Source organism: Stigmatopora nigra, chromosome 2 (assembly GCF_051989575.1).
Source record: "Stigmatopora nigra isolate UIUO_SnigA chromosome 2, RoL_Snig_1.1, whole genome shotgun sequence".
In the NCBI taxonomy this organism is placed as follows: Eukaryota; Metazoa; Chordata; class Actinopteri; order Syngnathiformes; family Syngnathidae; genus Stigmatopora; species Stigmatopora nigra.
The window spans coordinates 14,842,855-14,858,352 of record NC_135509.1 but is presented as its reverse complement, the minus strand read 5'-3'; the positions used below and the strand labels follow the sequence as shown (position 1 = coordinate 14,858,352).

Below are 15,498 nucleotides of genomic sequence, written 5' to 3'. Positions count from 1 at the left end.
ATGGGTGAATTCCATTTTTTCATTTTTGAGGTTCAGTTATTGAGTAAAGGCACACATTTTTACATACTGTAAGAAAATAAATCAAACCACTAGTTAATCCTTCAAATGTGTGAGACGGCCTTTATTTCTCCACCAATCACTGCACTTAGACAGTGTTGGTATAATATGAGCAAAAAGTCAAAATTTCCAAGCAAAAATTATGACACTCAACATTATAAATCAGTTTTTTTTTATTTACATCTCTGCATCTTACAGATCCAAATTAATCTGTATACAAACTGGTCCCAAAAACATATTTAGCAGCTTTAGCAAAATTTTTAAATGGACACATTTTAGCATTGGACAGCCCGGTGGAGTGAGTGGTTAGCGTGTCGGCCTCACAACTCTGGGGGGCTCAGTTCAAATCCAGATCATTTCATCTGTGTGTAGTTTGCATGTTCTCCTGTGTGGGTTTTATCTGGGCACATTGATTGGACTCTACAATGGCACCTAGGTATGAGTGTGAAAGGTTGTTTGTCTCTTTGTGCCGAGATAGACTCCAGCACCCCCTGCCACCTTAGTGAGGATAAAGTGGTTCATAAAAGGACAATTTAGCATTGTACAATGTGAAATACAAGAGGAATGATTGGGAAAGAATACACTACACTATTAATGGTAGAGTACATAAACAAGCTCATTTTAGTTTATACAGTCATGTGCAAATTTGTATTTCCTCACTTTTATATCCTTTGTTATTACCAGATACTATGCATTTTAAACCAACAAAATAACTTGGAAGGATTAAAAGTGAGCGGCAGTTTTATTTCTACACTAGCCACAATGAGAAAGAAGCATCTTTGTTATTTACAAATATACCTGAGAAATAAATAATACACATTCATCCATATTACAGCATTATGTCAATTGGGGAGTGACTTGCAATCTATCCTAGACAGAATATACATTGAACTGGTCACCAGTTAACGAAAAAGAAATGCTTCTGAATAAAATAAAAACTGACTTCAAATAACGCACAGGCTTATGTCGGTGAATCCAGAAGAGTTTGTTCGAGGTCAAAGACTGTGGGGGGCGTGTACGATAGAAAGGCGACCATGCGATTGGGTAAGTTCAACTTGGGAAAAACGTGGAGTGCCTTTATGCCCATCATCCTCCTCAGAGCAATACGCGCCGTCTGCTGGAGGCTCAACGGCGTGTCTGTGTCAACAAAGACACAAATGGCTGTCTTGTTAAAAGACAAAACAGGTTGAGGGGAATCAAACCAATGGTGGCTAATTTACGTACCCTCGTAGAAGCGTAAGCAGAAGTGCGACGGCGATCCGAGTGCCGTGTACTGGATGGCTTTTCTGTGCAAGTTGTCTCGTGCATGCAAGTTGGCGCCAAACTCCACCAAAAGCTCGATCAGGTTGACATCGCGCGTTTTGGCGGCATGATGGAGCGCCGTCTCGTGGAGCTTTGCAGCGTTTACGTTGGCGCCTTGCGAAGAAAAAAATCAAACAAGATGTCAACTAAGCTGACACAAAACTCTAGAAGAACAGACAATAAAAATCCCACCAAAATCATTTCATACAAAGGGTGTTTTTTATCAATATTCACTGTAAATAAACATCACCATCATGATGATTATTTGTTTTAAAAAAGCGTATCTACAACTCTCCTCACGCAGAAAATTGAGATAAAATTCCAAATCTTTAACAAAATAACAGCATATTTCTGGCAAACCATGTGGCCTAAACTTTCTTTTATGAGGACCCGACCTGCGTTGAGTAGAAGTTTAGCGCAGCCGTACTGCTTCCTGGCACAGGCGACATGAAGTGGCGTTCCATAGTGGCAGTCGTGCGCCTCCATCGAGGCTCCGTGCTGAATCAGTAGCTCCACGCAGTCCAAACTTCCTGGTGACGCCACACAAAAAAAGACATGAAAAAAGATGGGAGATATTTAGTAGCTCATTTCTTCACTTCATATGTAATATGCAATATACTAAACTGATGCCCATATATTTAGACTAGCAAAAATAATGAAAAGATTCATTCATTTTCTAAATCGCTTATCTTTACAAAGGCCACAAGGGGTGCATATTAACTGATACTCCAAAAAAAAAGCTATATGGGGGCCGATCAGGACATTTAGTCAAGCCCCCGTTGGGCTCACCTCCCATGCACGCCTCATGGAGCGGCGAGAAGGTGAAGAGCGGCGGGTTGACGGCTGCTCCGTACTCCAGCAGCAACTTGACACATTCCAGGCTGCCGGCCGAGCAGGCATCGCATAGGGGGGTGCTGCCGTCTATGTTGCGGGCGTCCACCTGGGGAAGTTCATCATTTAAGTTGCTACACAAATCTCAGGGCGAGGAGAAATTGAGCTAAAAGTGGAAAGTCTGGATTTTCTACCTGCGCCCCAGCAGCTAGAAGCAGTGCAACACAGCAGGCGTGCCCTTGGATGCAAGCCTCGTGCAAAGGGGTGATGGAGTCGACAGCCACGGCGTTGATGGTCGCGCCGTCTCGGATCAGCTGTTGCAGCTGTGCCGCCTGGCCTTGAGCGGCTGCCTCGTGCACTGCCGATCGCTCGGTCCAGAATCCCAGAATGTGGGCTGCAAACATGGATAGTGGAATTATTTTCTCCATTCTCATATTTTTTTAATAATTTGTGATTCTATATAAATAATAAAAATAAAAGAAACATGAGACAAAGAGCCACAGTATACAATAGAAAATATGATAAGAAGCATACATTCATTTTGGCTGGGAGCCGCATGAGGCTCGAGAGCAGCGTGTTCGGCACTACTGCTTTTGACTGACCATCTTTACATGAAGGTCAATTATACTTGCTCTTGTTATTCCTGATATTATGCACAATTTTAACGTTTATATTCTTACAGTGACGAACAATAATATATTTTTGAATTATATTTTTTAATCAACATTTAAACATGTTGAAAACCACGTACGATTATCTGCAAACATAGTCATGTTTAGTTTTAGTTTAGTTTTTAAAAAATGGAAAAGTAACAAATACAAACCTTGTCAACACGCTTTTAATTACGATTTGTGACAAGCGCTATAATAAGACACTAATATGCATATAATAACACTAATATAGTAAGTTGCAGTTGAGAACAATGTTATAGTACTAAAAATAATTGCAGTTAGTTACGATCGCAACACTTCAGGTGACCTAAGTTTATTCACTTGTTGCTAGGCAACGCAAACTCGGCTGTACATTTTATACCTGATATAGTTAAACGAAGGTTGGTCAAACATCGAAGTCATAAGGGGTCATAAATACATTCGAAAAGCCGCATAAGAACAGCCATGGTCATCATTGCGATAAGCTACTTACCGATATCCCCGTACAAGGAGGGTCTGTTCTGTCTTATCTCCATGTTGACATCTTCGATCGATGGCAAATTTTAGGGACGGGTGGAAGTCATCGTGGCCTCCAAAGCACGTCGATTAAGCGGTTGACATTCCTCCAAAACACGGTGTGCTTGAACTCCAGCGTTCTGTCGGTCACTGCCTGGAAACGAGTGACAGCACGGAACTCTGGGAAATGTAGTACATACGTGTGGCCTTTCTGCTAGCAAATGTTGGATGAACTTTTATGGTTTGCTTTATTCCCTGAATTTTGTCTTTTGTGATTTTCTTGTCATTTGTGCAAGTTCATTTAATTGGGGTTTTGGTTCAAAGTTTTTCCAGTTTTGTTAGACATTTGTAGAGTGTTTTTAGTTGAGTTGGGATACCTGGCTATCATTAATGTGATCCAATAGTATTATAAATATTATTTTGTATGTGAATGTAAACAAAAGCACAGAAAATGTGCATTTAAAAAAAGATTTTTGCAAGTTCCTTGACCAAAAAAGCTCAATAGTATGTACGTATAGTCTTTTTATTTAATTTTTATTTTTATTGTTCTAATGACAACACTTTCATAAGATATACGCATTCGCGTCTATCATTTATTCATTTCTGTGTCATGTCGCCTTGTTTTGGATAGAAATGAGGTGTGTAATCAAAACAAAAATAAAGTTTACTCTCGTGGTAACACCAGCAATAACGTGAAGGCAACATGTTATGTACATTGACTAATCAACATATTCCCATAAAATAAACAATATTTTATGACGGGAGTGCATTAGAATGAGTTTAAATCTTGAGTCAAATCGTCCAATTGAGAAATTGTGCAACATCCACGATTCTTTCGACACCACGACCGTGGAACTCCAAATAATTCCCGTCAAGTTTCAAAATGGATGCGGTTGTCAACTCGTTTGCTTTCGTTTCCTTCCCCGAATCATCGTCTTGGTCTCGCCAGCGGACCACCGGCGCTTTGCGACGGGTCAAAATTTGTTTTCACTTATGAGTAAGTGTAAGAAATGGATTAGCCTTTCTCTTTTGTCTTGTCTTTTTTTAGTTATTTTTTTCATGTGCTACGTGGCCAGGACCTTCACTTCCGGATTTGGAATCTAACTTTTTACCTTGTTTATCTGACGACAGCAAAGTGAAAGTACATTTTTTTCGGTTAAGAGCAGATTTAAAGTGACGGATTTAGGTAAGGTCATGTTCCAAACAAGAAACATTTATCTTCGAGGAAGGACAAACGTCACAGCTGACAAGTCCCGAAATGGAAAATGGAACCGATTCGTCGTCGAGTTGAGTACAAACTTTCGCTTTCGCCTTTCTAAATAAACGTGCATACAACTCAACCAATCAATAAATCAATCAATCACACCTTCGTTTTCAATTAAACTCTGCTTGGTTACTGATCCTGCATTTTTTTCCCATAAAAACACGAATAGTGAGTTTCACAATTCCTATTCTGAGTTTCGATGTATTTCGAAATGCGCCCATTTCTCTCCTAAAATGTATTTCCTGTTGTACTTTTAGGCATTTTAATACCAGTGACTGAATATTCGGACGAGTTCAAACGAAAAATATTGCATCCACTACAAAGTGCGTTTTTGTACCAAGAGTCCAAAGTGTCTTTTAGGTACAAATCGGCATCCCTGTTTAATAACCCAATATTGAAGCAAAAGGTAAGTGACATTTGTGTGGGAAATGTTTTTAAATATGGGCTGGGATAACATTATTTTTTTAATCCAACTTCAGTACAATGACTTCCGAACCAAGCGAAGACAATCGGGTTATTCAGAAGATGACCTGGAAGAAACGTATGGATTTTTGCTGTTCGATGACGTCAACAAGGTTCAAATACCTCTGCTCTGATTTATATATTTTATAAATTCTTTCCAAGTTTGCCTACCATTGGCGATTATAAGTATCCAGTTCATTTAAACTGGGAGGACTGGCTGTGAATGCTCTTCTGACAGTGTTAGACATCCAAAACGTTTTAACTGGAATTTTGGCAGGTGTGGCTGCGATAATCCACCACCGGCCTCTCCTAGTCAAGATGTCATGGATTGGAATGTCTATCACTGTGGCAACCAATGAGTTGAAGAAATCTCACCGTTTCTTTATTTTGATCTTTTTCACAGGCAAAAGCACTTGGGCAAACTGGAGTACTCACTGGAACAAGCTCTTGTTCAAGCCTGGGAGACCCCTTGAAGGGTAAATAAATGAATAAGCATGGATTTTCACTGAATTATTTAATCCATTTTAGGGAAAGTGACTTTTTAAGTATTAACAAAAATAACCATAAAATCCTGCCGCCCATATTCACGAATACCACATTATGGCTAATATAGGTCAAATGTGTAATGGATGCTAATTTTGTGCCCTAAATGACCTAACAATGTGATGTGGACATAGATGTATTTATTTAATTACTAAAAAAAAACTCTTGATACATCGAAAAACTCAACTTATTTTCTGAACCGCTTTATCTGCATTAGGGTCGCGGGGGGTGCTGGAGCCAATCCCAGCGGTTTCCGGGCCAGACGCGGGGGACACCCTGAATGAAAACTTCTTTAATTTTAGTCTTGGTAGTGTAATACGAAATGAAAAAAAAGAGATATTAGTTGTTGCATGAACGAGGAACTGCAAAATAGTGGCGGTTTGCTCTAAATTTCAAGTCCAGGCACATGGCACGAGCAGTCAAAGAATAACAGCCAAAGTCCAATATTGTTATCAGTTGTAGAAAGAAACCGTCATGTTTTACCGCCACTATAATCATTGCACAATTTTCTACAAAAAAACATAAAACCTGCAAAATATCTTTACATATATTTATTGTACTTGCTTTAATATCTATCTTTCCAAAATGTCCCTCAGCGAATAGTGAAACAAAAAAACATTTAGAACTTATAGTGTATAAAAAATAAATAAAAAAAAAACAAACTAAACAGGCTCTTGCAGCGTGCTCTAACGGCTAAGGTTGGACACAGCAAGACAGTCACCCCACCTGAGTTGTTTTCTACCTGCCACAGTTTTGCAGTGAAAGTCTTCAACCTTTGATCAAATGATGAATAGCCTATTTTAGTTTACAGTTGAAATGAGTTTTTCAAAGTGATTTTGTCAAACTCAACCTTCTTTTCCATATTATAACAATACTTTAGACCTTATTTAGATCCAAATGTGCAGCAACTAAATTTTAGTCATTTTAAACTTTTTTTTTTACTTCCAGGTGTTTACATCTCGATGTTCTCTGACTGTTTGGGCCCAGAGCGCTGGCAGGATGGCCAATCGGGATACATTGCAATAATCAAGCTGACGACGGTACTTATAAATTGTGTGGTTGCTGACAATGCATGATTTGACTTGTAAATTCATTGTGAAATCCATTCCACTTTCGCAGGGGAGAGTCAGAAGAGTTCCTGAGAACCACACCCAAGATATATGCTCACCTACTGTGGGTTTTGACTGCCATGTGTCCCAGCTCCTTGCTTCGGTGACGACTCAAACCAGCTTCTCCCTTGCATTTGAGAGAACCCAAGTAATTATGGCTGAGATAGAATCTACCAATAGCTGGTGGACGTTGATCCAATTTTTTTGTGACTCTTAATTCCTTTTCACAGTGTTATATTTACGAGCTGCTTGATAATGGAAGTAACAAAACCACGCAGTCGCCCAGCCTCACCTGCCCCTTTGCTGTCGTAGCCTTTTCCTATAAAAAAAGAAGGTGGGCATGAATACTTCATGTTTTTTGTATTAATATTCCTACTCAATCGCAGAAAATCCTCCCAAACTCAATATCTCCTATTGTATATTCAATCAGAATATAGTTTAACAGATATCAGCATATGTTTACAGGGTAAATCCAAATGTAGTGCTATCCAATGGACCACACTTTCTGAGAGAATGACTTATCCAAAATCGAGACATGAGCAAAACGTTTGGGACTAAGATCGGGAGCATAAAACAGAGTTTTAAAAACCATGCTAAGCTTTCATTGTAAAACCATAGACACTGCTTTTTGCTGCTTAATTTGTTGACTTTGAGGTTCTACTCTACAGTCCACTTGGTCTAATAGCTATCTAATGGTTTGTTTTTCTCTTTCAGAACATTGGCAATGAAAGGTAAGTCAAAGAGATGAAAAAAAATACCATCACTCTCTCATGGCAGTTGAAACAGGTGTCATTTGTTTGGTGTTTCACAGAGTCCAAACCATGTGGCCTCATCTCGTATGAAATTCTAAGATATCTCCCGGTTCTACGTTTGGATGAGGGCACAGTCAAGAAACCTAAATTTGAACCAAACAAGGATCTCAATAAAGTCCTGTCAAATCCCATGCAGACCTATACAGTGCTGTTGAGTCAAGGACAGGAACCAGTTACAACTCCTGCACCAACTGTAAATGACACCAATAGCGCTCTATCATCTTCTTTTAAGGTGCTACCAGCCAATCCTCTGCATTCAGGATCGAAAGACGATCTGATTGTTAATAATACTCCTGCATTGTTGGAGATAAATAATGACAAAGTAATAACTGGGGGATCAGTTGCACCAGTTAATCGGCAAACACAGAAAAAAAGCGATACATCTCCAGATAAAAATGATCCGGGAAACAGAAAAACCCAGAATCCTGACATTCCTGCAGAACTGGTTTTAAATGTTAACTGCGGAAAAACCGTGAATGAAAGTGCTGACCAAATAGGTGGTGAAGCAAAAATTGTGCCAGATGATTTTCAAGTTCTGAACAAAACTGATGATCAAAGAGTCCAAAAGAATGTTGACGTTCCTACAGAAGTAATGCTAACTTTCAACTCTATGCAAAATCCTTTCAGCCCTAAAAAGTATGGGACAGGTTCTGATGTAGATGGAGCAATACTTGAACCAAATGATTTGCCAGTGCTGAAAAAAGCAGGTGATCTCACCGTTAAAACTCTACAGTCTACTATTCCTGACGTTCCAGCAGAGCTGATTTTAAGCTTCACCTCTGAGCAAAGTGTAGCTGCAAAGAGTCGAGTTGATCCTGTACCCGGAAAGAAATATTTGCCGGCCAAACGCAATGGAGTTTTGGGACACTCGAAGATTGCTTGTCTTACAAAAAAACAACGAAGGAAACTTCTTTGGAAACATTCCAAAAGTAAGATGGCATGTTATAAGACTCCTGGGATCGAAAAATGTGACAATCCTTTGCAAGTTGGTCACATCAGTACTCAGGCTGAGCAACAAACAGCGACCTCAAATTTGGATTGGAATCAACTCAATATGTTGATCGCAAAAGGCAGCAAAGTGGGACCTATCTCTGCTAAGTCCATAGTGATAGAGGAGAGAAATCCAGGAAAAAAGACTCTGCTTAACACTGTTGCAATGGACCTTGGAGGTCATCCGAGAGAGAAGTCTGACCGTTGGAACTTGAAGCCTGTCTTGAGTGAATGTGGAAGAGTCTTAGTTCCTTATGGTTCGAGGGATAATGCTCATTGGGTCAAATCATTAAGGGAAAAATCCAATGTTAAATTGCTAGGAGCCCCTAGTGCAGTTATGGATAATAACAAGCTGCGCTGTGCATCTCCAGAATTAGCAAGATGTGAGATGAAGATAGTTAAGTCCCCTGTTGAAAATCCAGATCAAAAAATACTGCAAGAGACAGAGAATGGTCAGGATCTGATTCAAGCAGGTGTTCACGAACACACCCATCCCATCTCAGACCCGTGTGCTACAAAGCATGAACCAAGAGACATGCTGTCAAGCAGGAAAACAAGAAAGCATCACTTTGATTTAGATGAAAATGCTGAGACAGAACCTTGCCAGAAGAAAAACAGAATTGACGCCGATGTCAAATCCTCAAGTTCATCTGACACCGCAGTGGGACTTGAAGAGTTGACATTGCAGTCAGTGACGCATGGAGACATGCCTAATATAACGAAGAAAAGCGAGGTGAAATACACCTTGATCAGAAAAGCTTTGTTGGAAACACAAATCAAAAAAGCTGAAGTCATATGCAGGCCTCCATCCATTTATCCCAAGTGGAAGAGGATAAAAACACACAGAAAGCACATCGATATCTCACGGGAACACTTTAAGAAGACATGTAAGTCTCTTTATTTATTACATTATTTGTCATGTAGCAAGTGTTTTATTGTATTTTACAGATGTGGTTGATGAATTAAAATTATAATCCAAGGTACAGTAATAACTCATTACTTCGTGGATTCTTGGCATTGCAGCTTGGATCCGCCAAACATATGAAAAGTTTATAGTGCAGGAACATTAATACAAACATAAAATTGGAGAGTAGTTCAATGGTTACTAAGGTGGTTACGCATTTTCAATCTTCTCGAGTTAATTAATAGTGCAAAAAGCGTCCAAATATTAAATAGACACCATTAAAAACAGCCTACATTGCGGTTCTTCACCTATACAAACAGGTCTTGGAACCTATCAACTGGAGCACTAAAAAAAATTCCTTATGTTTTGTGTCTCTCTTGTCTTGACAGGGTGGATGCATCTTAAATCATCTCATGTCAGTGAAACTGTCAAAGAATGTACTCGTAATTATTCTCTCAGGAAGAAAACTTCAGGCTTAAACACATCAACGGATGCTTTAAATTTACTTGCCGATTTGGCACTGGGGGCCAATAATGAGTTGGTTTCGTCACAACCAGTTAGGGAAGTTGAGAGCCAGCCTCAGTCAGGATTGAAAAAGCGTGACGGTTCAAAAGATGCCACATGTGATAATAAAGAGTCGGTTCTTCATGTTCTGCTAGGACAGCCTGTGACGACACCATCAGCAAACACTCTCATTGATGATGCTGAGTTGAATCGTTTATTGTGTAAAGAACATTCTTACTCATTACACCAGTATGCTTTAATACCTTCTGGTTTACCAGGCACACCCTTCCAAGTCCCCCCTTTAAGTGGTTCTACCGGATTGGTATATAGGAAACACACAGGATTTGGTGTTCAAACCCTGCACGCCTCTGCTGATTTGGAGGACGAAAACCAGAATTGCGGTCCTTCGGACCATTCAGGGAAATGGATGAATTTGTTCAACCGCAACCGCACTTTACTTTGCAATAATGGATCCATTCAAGTGACACGACAATGGAAGGAAAAGTATGACTTTGATCAAGACAGCAGGTTTGCATGTGACTCTAAGGATAGAACCATCATTCGAGCCTTACACGGGTGAGCACAAAGCGGAAAGAAATGATAACCTATGTCTAAAGTGAATAATTTCATTGTCCGTTTTGTTTTTTTCCCTCACTTTCATAGGCCATGGGACTTTTCCATACAAGATACTATGGAGGACATGCAGCTCATTGTCCATATGTGGATTTCTTTCTTCTATAGTCGCTCAACAGCCAGGTTCATTGACTTCAGCTCAGACCTTGCAAACCTGCATTCAGATGAGGGTTCAACATCTACTCAGGCTCAGTATAAGCACGAGCTGAATCCAGTTTCTCTACCACTGGGTCCAGAAAATACTACAGAACTTTACTTTTCTAACACTTCTGACCTCAGTAAGACCTCTCATCCACTCAACAGTGTAAAAACACCAAGTTCACCAACAACACTGAAAGAGAAAGCAACATTACAGGTTTTGACTAATAATTGTTACTGAAAGAATAATGTGTTTTCTTCAATTATTTTTTATTAACCAGTGTACTTTTTCTTTTCTTTCAGAGTTACCAAACCATGATTCTCCCTGCAGAGACTCTGAAAAAATGCAGCAAGAATCATTGGTCTCTTTCACAAGATGACAAATACCTGCAGCATAACAGTTCACCCTCTCTAAAAGAGGATGTTACCCACATAAAAGCAGCAGAGATACAGATGATCTCAGTTGGGACAGAGAACCGGGTTATGTTTGCTTTAAAGAACCATTCGTTAGATACATCTATTACAGAAGAAATACATTTAAAAGGTGGCTCTAAAAATGTATATGCCCCAGAGATCATCAAATTGCTAAAACACAGAGATCATTCTTTCCAAGACAGTGAACTCTACAAAGATGCTGATAATGCATCTCCTTCCGTACTTCAAATGGAGAGAAATGTCTCAGAAACATCTGAAACAGAAAAGGCCAAAGACTGTACATCTCCAAAGGATTTATGTAAAAAATGTAACAATCACTTTGTAAAGGCATCAGATAAGCATAGCTGCATTTCTGCTTCCAGTACAGAAAATTGTAGGGATATAAGCAATCACCCATTAACTATTGTGATGGAGAGTGAACAATCACAATCGGAAGTTCAAAGTATAGAACCTGATCATCAAGAGTTTTCAGAAAAATGGCGATCGCTGTGTCAAAATGCAATCACAGATCAAGACGTTTTAAGATACAGTAGTGAATCTGTGTCAGAAGTGGGTATTAGTAATGATGCTACATCAGAAAGTATCTCTCCGGAAAACTGTAAAATGACTGCATTTAGTTCCCAAATAAGGGACAGTGGTGAAAATGAAAGCCAGTGCGAGTCAAAGAGGAACTTTCATTTTGTTATAGGAAATGTTAGAGATGAAAAGGAGGCAACAGTAGCTCCAAAACATGTGCAATCTAATTTGGTTTCACTTGAAACCGTAAAATATTTAGGATCCAATTCAGTGGCACCAAATATGCTTCAAGATATCCACGGTAGGAGGGTAGTTCCATCAAATGGATTTTCTGGAAAGAATACTCCAACTACAGACCCTCAAAGTCAGGTTGTAGGCGTTCTGCAAGACAGAAGAGTCAGTTGTCCCAAAATCATTCCAGAGCTGTACCCTCAGAGAGTATCAGTGCTTGAATTGGGTGAAACCGGCCAGCCGGATATTGTAGGAGAGACTGATGAGACCCCAAATGGCGACATACATGAAAGTACCACTTCCCTAGACAATCAACAGAGTAATTTACTTCCACATGAAATGAAGGTGGAATCAATCAAAGACAGTCAAGATAAAGTGGAGGAAACCCCCTGTGAGGTAGTAAATACTTCATGTATCTTTGAAAAACAAAACACTTCACCCACCATGTCCCTGAGTCAAGTTGAGTGGTCTGCTGAGAACCACGTTATGGCACTTAATTCCGTCAAAAGTCTAGGAGAACTTTTACCTTGCAGCAAATCAGTGCTCCAGGTTGCTGAAACCAGGAAAGCTGAAGGTACTATTTTAGCAGGAGGTAAAATGGGTTCTACCATAGGCCAAAAACATCAGAGTATTTTAATTGATTCAAGTGTCAAACAATTAGAATCAAGTGAGACTCCACCCACAGGAACCCAGAATTCATTTGAAGAAACTTTTTTGAACAAGACAGGAACTAAACTGAACACTTCTCCCCAAAACATCATTGAACGGTCACCACGCAGAATTTCAGTACTCAAGGTCAGTGAAACCAGCCATAGGAATATTGCAGGCTGGTCAGACTACAAGTCTTTTCCCCCATTCTCGAATAATGAAAAGGAGAAACCAACCCGAGTACTTTCTGGTTCAGACATCCCTGACTCCAGGATTGATACAAAATCAAGCTTATCTGACAAATGCAGTCAGACTGAGACAACCAACAGGAAAGACAGACTAGGTCAACCGTCCACCTCAAATGATGCTAAGGAAAATAATACAAAGCCATTTCAGGCTGCCTCTACCTCACAATGCCAATCACCTGAACTTTTGGATCGCTCAGTTGTTATAGCGCCGTTAGAACACAAAGCAGGAGAGTTTTGCTACAATGTCCCAGCTTGCAGTAAGAAATCATGGACGACAAAATATACATTTTTCTTGTTGGTAACATCGGAGGATCCTTTTTTTGAAGAAACAAAGGTAAACAATGACTCGCATTTAATTCAAATTGTGTCCTCTGTGAAAAGGAAATACTACAAGTTTCTGTTAAACTTTCCACAGGCATGTTTAGAAGAAGCAGGTCATACAGTTGTACAACCAGACCAGTTCTTTCTCAGCAAAGAATGTTTATCCATGCTTGTCATCGTCAGGAATGAAGACATCTCCACACATCTTTTTGAGGTAGAAACAGAGTGAATGATGGAACTTTTAGTTTTGTAACCTTCTTTGTGTTTCATTTAAAGTATTGTACTTTTAAGTACGGAGTCTTGACTCTCAAGAACGTTGGATTTTGGTGTCTTGTCATGTCAGATTCCACGTCTACTCGAGTTAAAGATGTCGCCTGACGTGTGGTTTGCTGGCATTGACGAACCACAAGATCTTCTGAATTCCACTCATCAGGAACTCTTTCTCGGTGGTGGTTTTGTGATGTTGGATCAGCCGTCTTTGGAATCCCTCAACCTTGGTACATTTTTTCCTCCCCAATCCTCTTAAGTGTTAGTACAGTGGTACCATGACTTATGAGCATATCCCAGTCTGACTATTTTGAGAACTCAACTTATTCATGAATCAAATCAAATGCTTTCCAGTCAAGAAAATCACTGCAGTTAAGTGTTCTATTTTTCCACACTTGGGTCACACTATTTCTGAAGCCTGCTTTTAAGCAGGGATTTCCTGATGTTGAATTTATGACTTGACATTTGATTATTTTTTAACATGTCTTGCCCATTTGTTGCTCATTTTAAACTAGTAAAAATAAAGCAAATCAAGTTTTTTTTTGCATTTAAGCGAGCCATAATGGTAACTCAAGAAATGCCCCATTTACAAATATTACATGATGCTGTTACTAAAAATTATTTTCTAAAAGCAAGTGGTCACACTATCTGGAAATGATTGCTGAGGGGTTTTTTTTTCTATGTAAAGCAGCAAAAAAGTATTTTGGTACTGAAAAGAAGCAAATACTGGATCGTAACCGATATAGAGACCAAAAATAAATGCTCAAAATAGGCGGCAGCTCATAATGTGAAAACTCAAAGGTTGGGGAACTCGTAAATCAAAGTACCACTGAATTAGGAAATTGTCGAAATGCACTCAAATCTGATTGAAGCTAAAATTTTAGACAAGGTAAAAAGATTGCTGAAACTCCTGCAAGATCTTAACAAAACCGAGAAGTGGAAATGGTTGTTACATTACAGAGACAGTCGTCGATTCAAAGAAAATGCAAGGTAGGGCCCGCCCTGGATCAGTAAATGTTGGGAAATGCTAAGTATAATGACTCATTAAGTAATGACTCATTCTTCTGCCTCCAGGATCAGAACAGAGGAAGAGGAGAAAAATAATTTGTTAAGCTGGTCCCAGGAAATTGGACTTTCTGCAGTTCTGCCGTACCATGAATGTGACGCCAAGTCCAGGGACCATCCCGACTATCTTGGGTGTCTGGTGCACTTGCAGGTCCAGAATATTGCAGCCCGGTTCCCTGTGTTTCTGACTGGTGAGTTACCACACATCTCGTTTGTGATATGTTAGCCAGTGTGCTTTTTTGGTGGCAAAATGTGATTGAAAACTCCTGAACTGAAACCGTGTATTTTAGAAGTCATACCAATTTTATTTTCGAAGGATTTAACGAGTATTATCTTTTTCTTACAGATATGAAGATTGCTGATAAATTTGCAAAGAGTGGAATTTTGACAGCAACTTTGAACTCTTTCCTCAAGCGATTTTCTACGTGACACATGGATGGCTGAACCTCAGGCGCACAATGCAAACAATAAACCTCATTTTTTTTAAATGTACTAAAAACAAATGGCCTTCGCTTTTCAGAATTATTATAAGATGTACAAAATGTCCGGTTGTAGACTTTTTTTTTGTATTCACATATTTCTAAGTTGATTGGTAGTGTAATAAATTATACCATGGGTTTTTGATTTATTAAATAGGGATTTTATATTTAATGGTCTGTTGAAGATGTTTATTTTTTTTTGTGTCTTTAATTTAAAAAGTTATCTATTGATATATGATACTATTTGGATTTTGTTGGGGTGAAATGCCAAAATAAAAGTTATTCTAGTATGTAATGATGCCTTTTTCATAGGGTGCATAAATGAAGTAAAAATAGCTATTTATTTTTTTGTAATATTTTTTTTTGGCTTGGGGGCGATCTGTGATGGAAAGGGTTTGATAATTTCAAGCTGGATTCACATAAAAAGAATACACTTGATCTTTGCTATTAACAATAAAATTGAAAATAGTTCTCTTTTTTTTTTTCTTGTCACTGTGGGAGAGCGAATGTGAATTCTAACCACTAATTGAAATAAACAAGGATGTGGCAGTAATGTTAATTATAGTGTACTTT

General features: G+C 39.1%; 3 protein-coding genes across 3 annotated transcripts; 2 read left to right on the top strand and 1 right to left on the bottom strand.

Moving 5' to 3' along the window:
* Nucleotides 1-248: 248 nt before the first annotated feature.
* LOC144183474 (ankyrin repeat and SOCS box protein 13-like) lies at nt 249-3,561 on the bottom strand. The gene is made up of 6 exons (XM_077710333.1): nt 3,334-3,561; nt 2,385-2,584; nt 2,149-2,299; nt 1,755-1,889; nt 1,282-1,473; nt 249-1,194 (listed from the first exon to the last, which is right to left on the bottom strand). The coding sequence occupies exons 1-6, from the start codon at nt 3,374-3,376 to the stop codon at nt 1,019-1,021; spliced, it is 897 nt and encodes a 298-aa protein (XP_077566459.1). The 5' UTR covers nt 3,377-3,561; the 3' UTR covers nt 249-1,018.
* A 562-nt stretch (nt 3,562-4,123) lies between these two features.
* On the top strand, nt 4,124-13,218 carry LOC144209426 (uncharacterized). Its single transcript, XM_077735716.1, has 13 exons — nt 4,124-4,642; nt 4,878-5,026; nt 5,100-5,195; nt 5,486-5,558; nt 6,574-6,665; nt 6,745-6,882; nt 6,965-7,068; nt 7,449-7,465; nt 7,546-9,423; nt 9,830-10,520; nt 10,608-10,932; nt 11,019-13,159; nt 13,209-13,218. The coding sequence occupies exons 1-13, from the start codon at nt 4,615-4,617 to the stop codon at nt 13,216-13,218; spliced, it is 5,742 nt and encodes a 1,913-aa protein (XP_077591842.1). The 5' UTR covers nt 4,124-4,614.
* Nucleotides 13,210-15,396, top strand: LOC144186941 (protein TASOR 2-like). The gene is made up of 5 exons (XM_077710588.1): nt 13,210-13,328; nt 13,458-13,611; nt 14,266-14,371; nt 14,456-14,637; nt 14,793-15,396. Exons 1-5 carry the CDS (start codon nt 13,281-13,283, stop codon nt 14,873-14,875), a joined length of 573 nt encoding a protein of 190 aa, XP_077566714.1. The 5' UTR covers nt 13,210-13,280; the 3' UTR covers nt 14,876-15,396.
* Nucleotides 15,397-15,498: the final 102 nt, after the last annotated feature.

Coding starts and splice junctions, on each gene's coding strand:
- LOC144183474 (XM_077710333.1), bottom strand. CDS start 3,376: ATGGAGATAAGACAGAACAGACCCTCCTTGTACGGGGATATCG. Junction 2,300..2,384: donor TTCTAGCTGCTGGGGCGCAG/GTAGAAAATCCA, acceptor GAACTTCCCCAG/GTGGACGCCCGCAACATAGA. Junction 1,890..2,148: donor CCATGAGGCGTGCATGGGAG/GTGAGCCCAACG, acceptor TGGCGTCACCAG/GAAGTTTGGACTGCGTGGAG.
- LOC144209426 (XM_077735716.1), top strand. CDS start 4,615: ATGGAAAATGGAACCGATTCGTCGTCGA. Junction 4,643..4,877: donor TGGAACCGATTCGTCGTCGA/GTTGAGTACAAA, acceptor TTGTACTTTTAG/GCATTTTAATACCAGTGACT. Junction 6,883..6,964: donor TTGCATTTGAGAGAACCCAA/GTAATTATGGCT, acceptor TCCTTTTCACAG/TGTTATATTTACGAGCTGCT.
- LOC144186941 (XM_077710588.1), top strand. CDS start 13,281: ATGCTTGTCATCGTCAGGAATGAAGACATCTCCACACATCTTTTTGAG. Junction 13,612..14,265: donor TTTGGAATCCCTCAACCTTG/GTACATTTTTTC, acceptor CTAAAATTTTAG/ACAAGGTAAAAAGATTGCTG. Junction 14,372..14,455: donor CGATTCAAAGAAAATGCAAG/GTAGGGCCCGCC, acceptor TTCTGCCTCCAG/GATCAGAACAGAGGAAGAGG.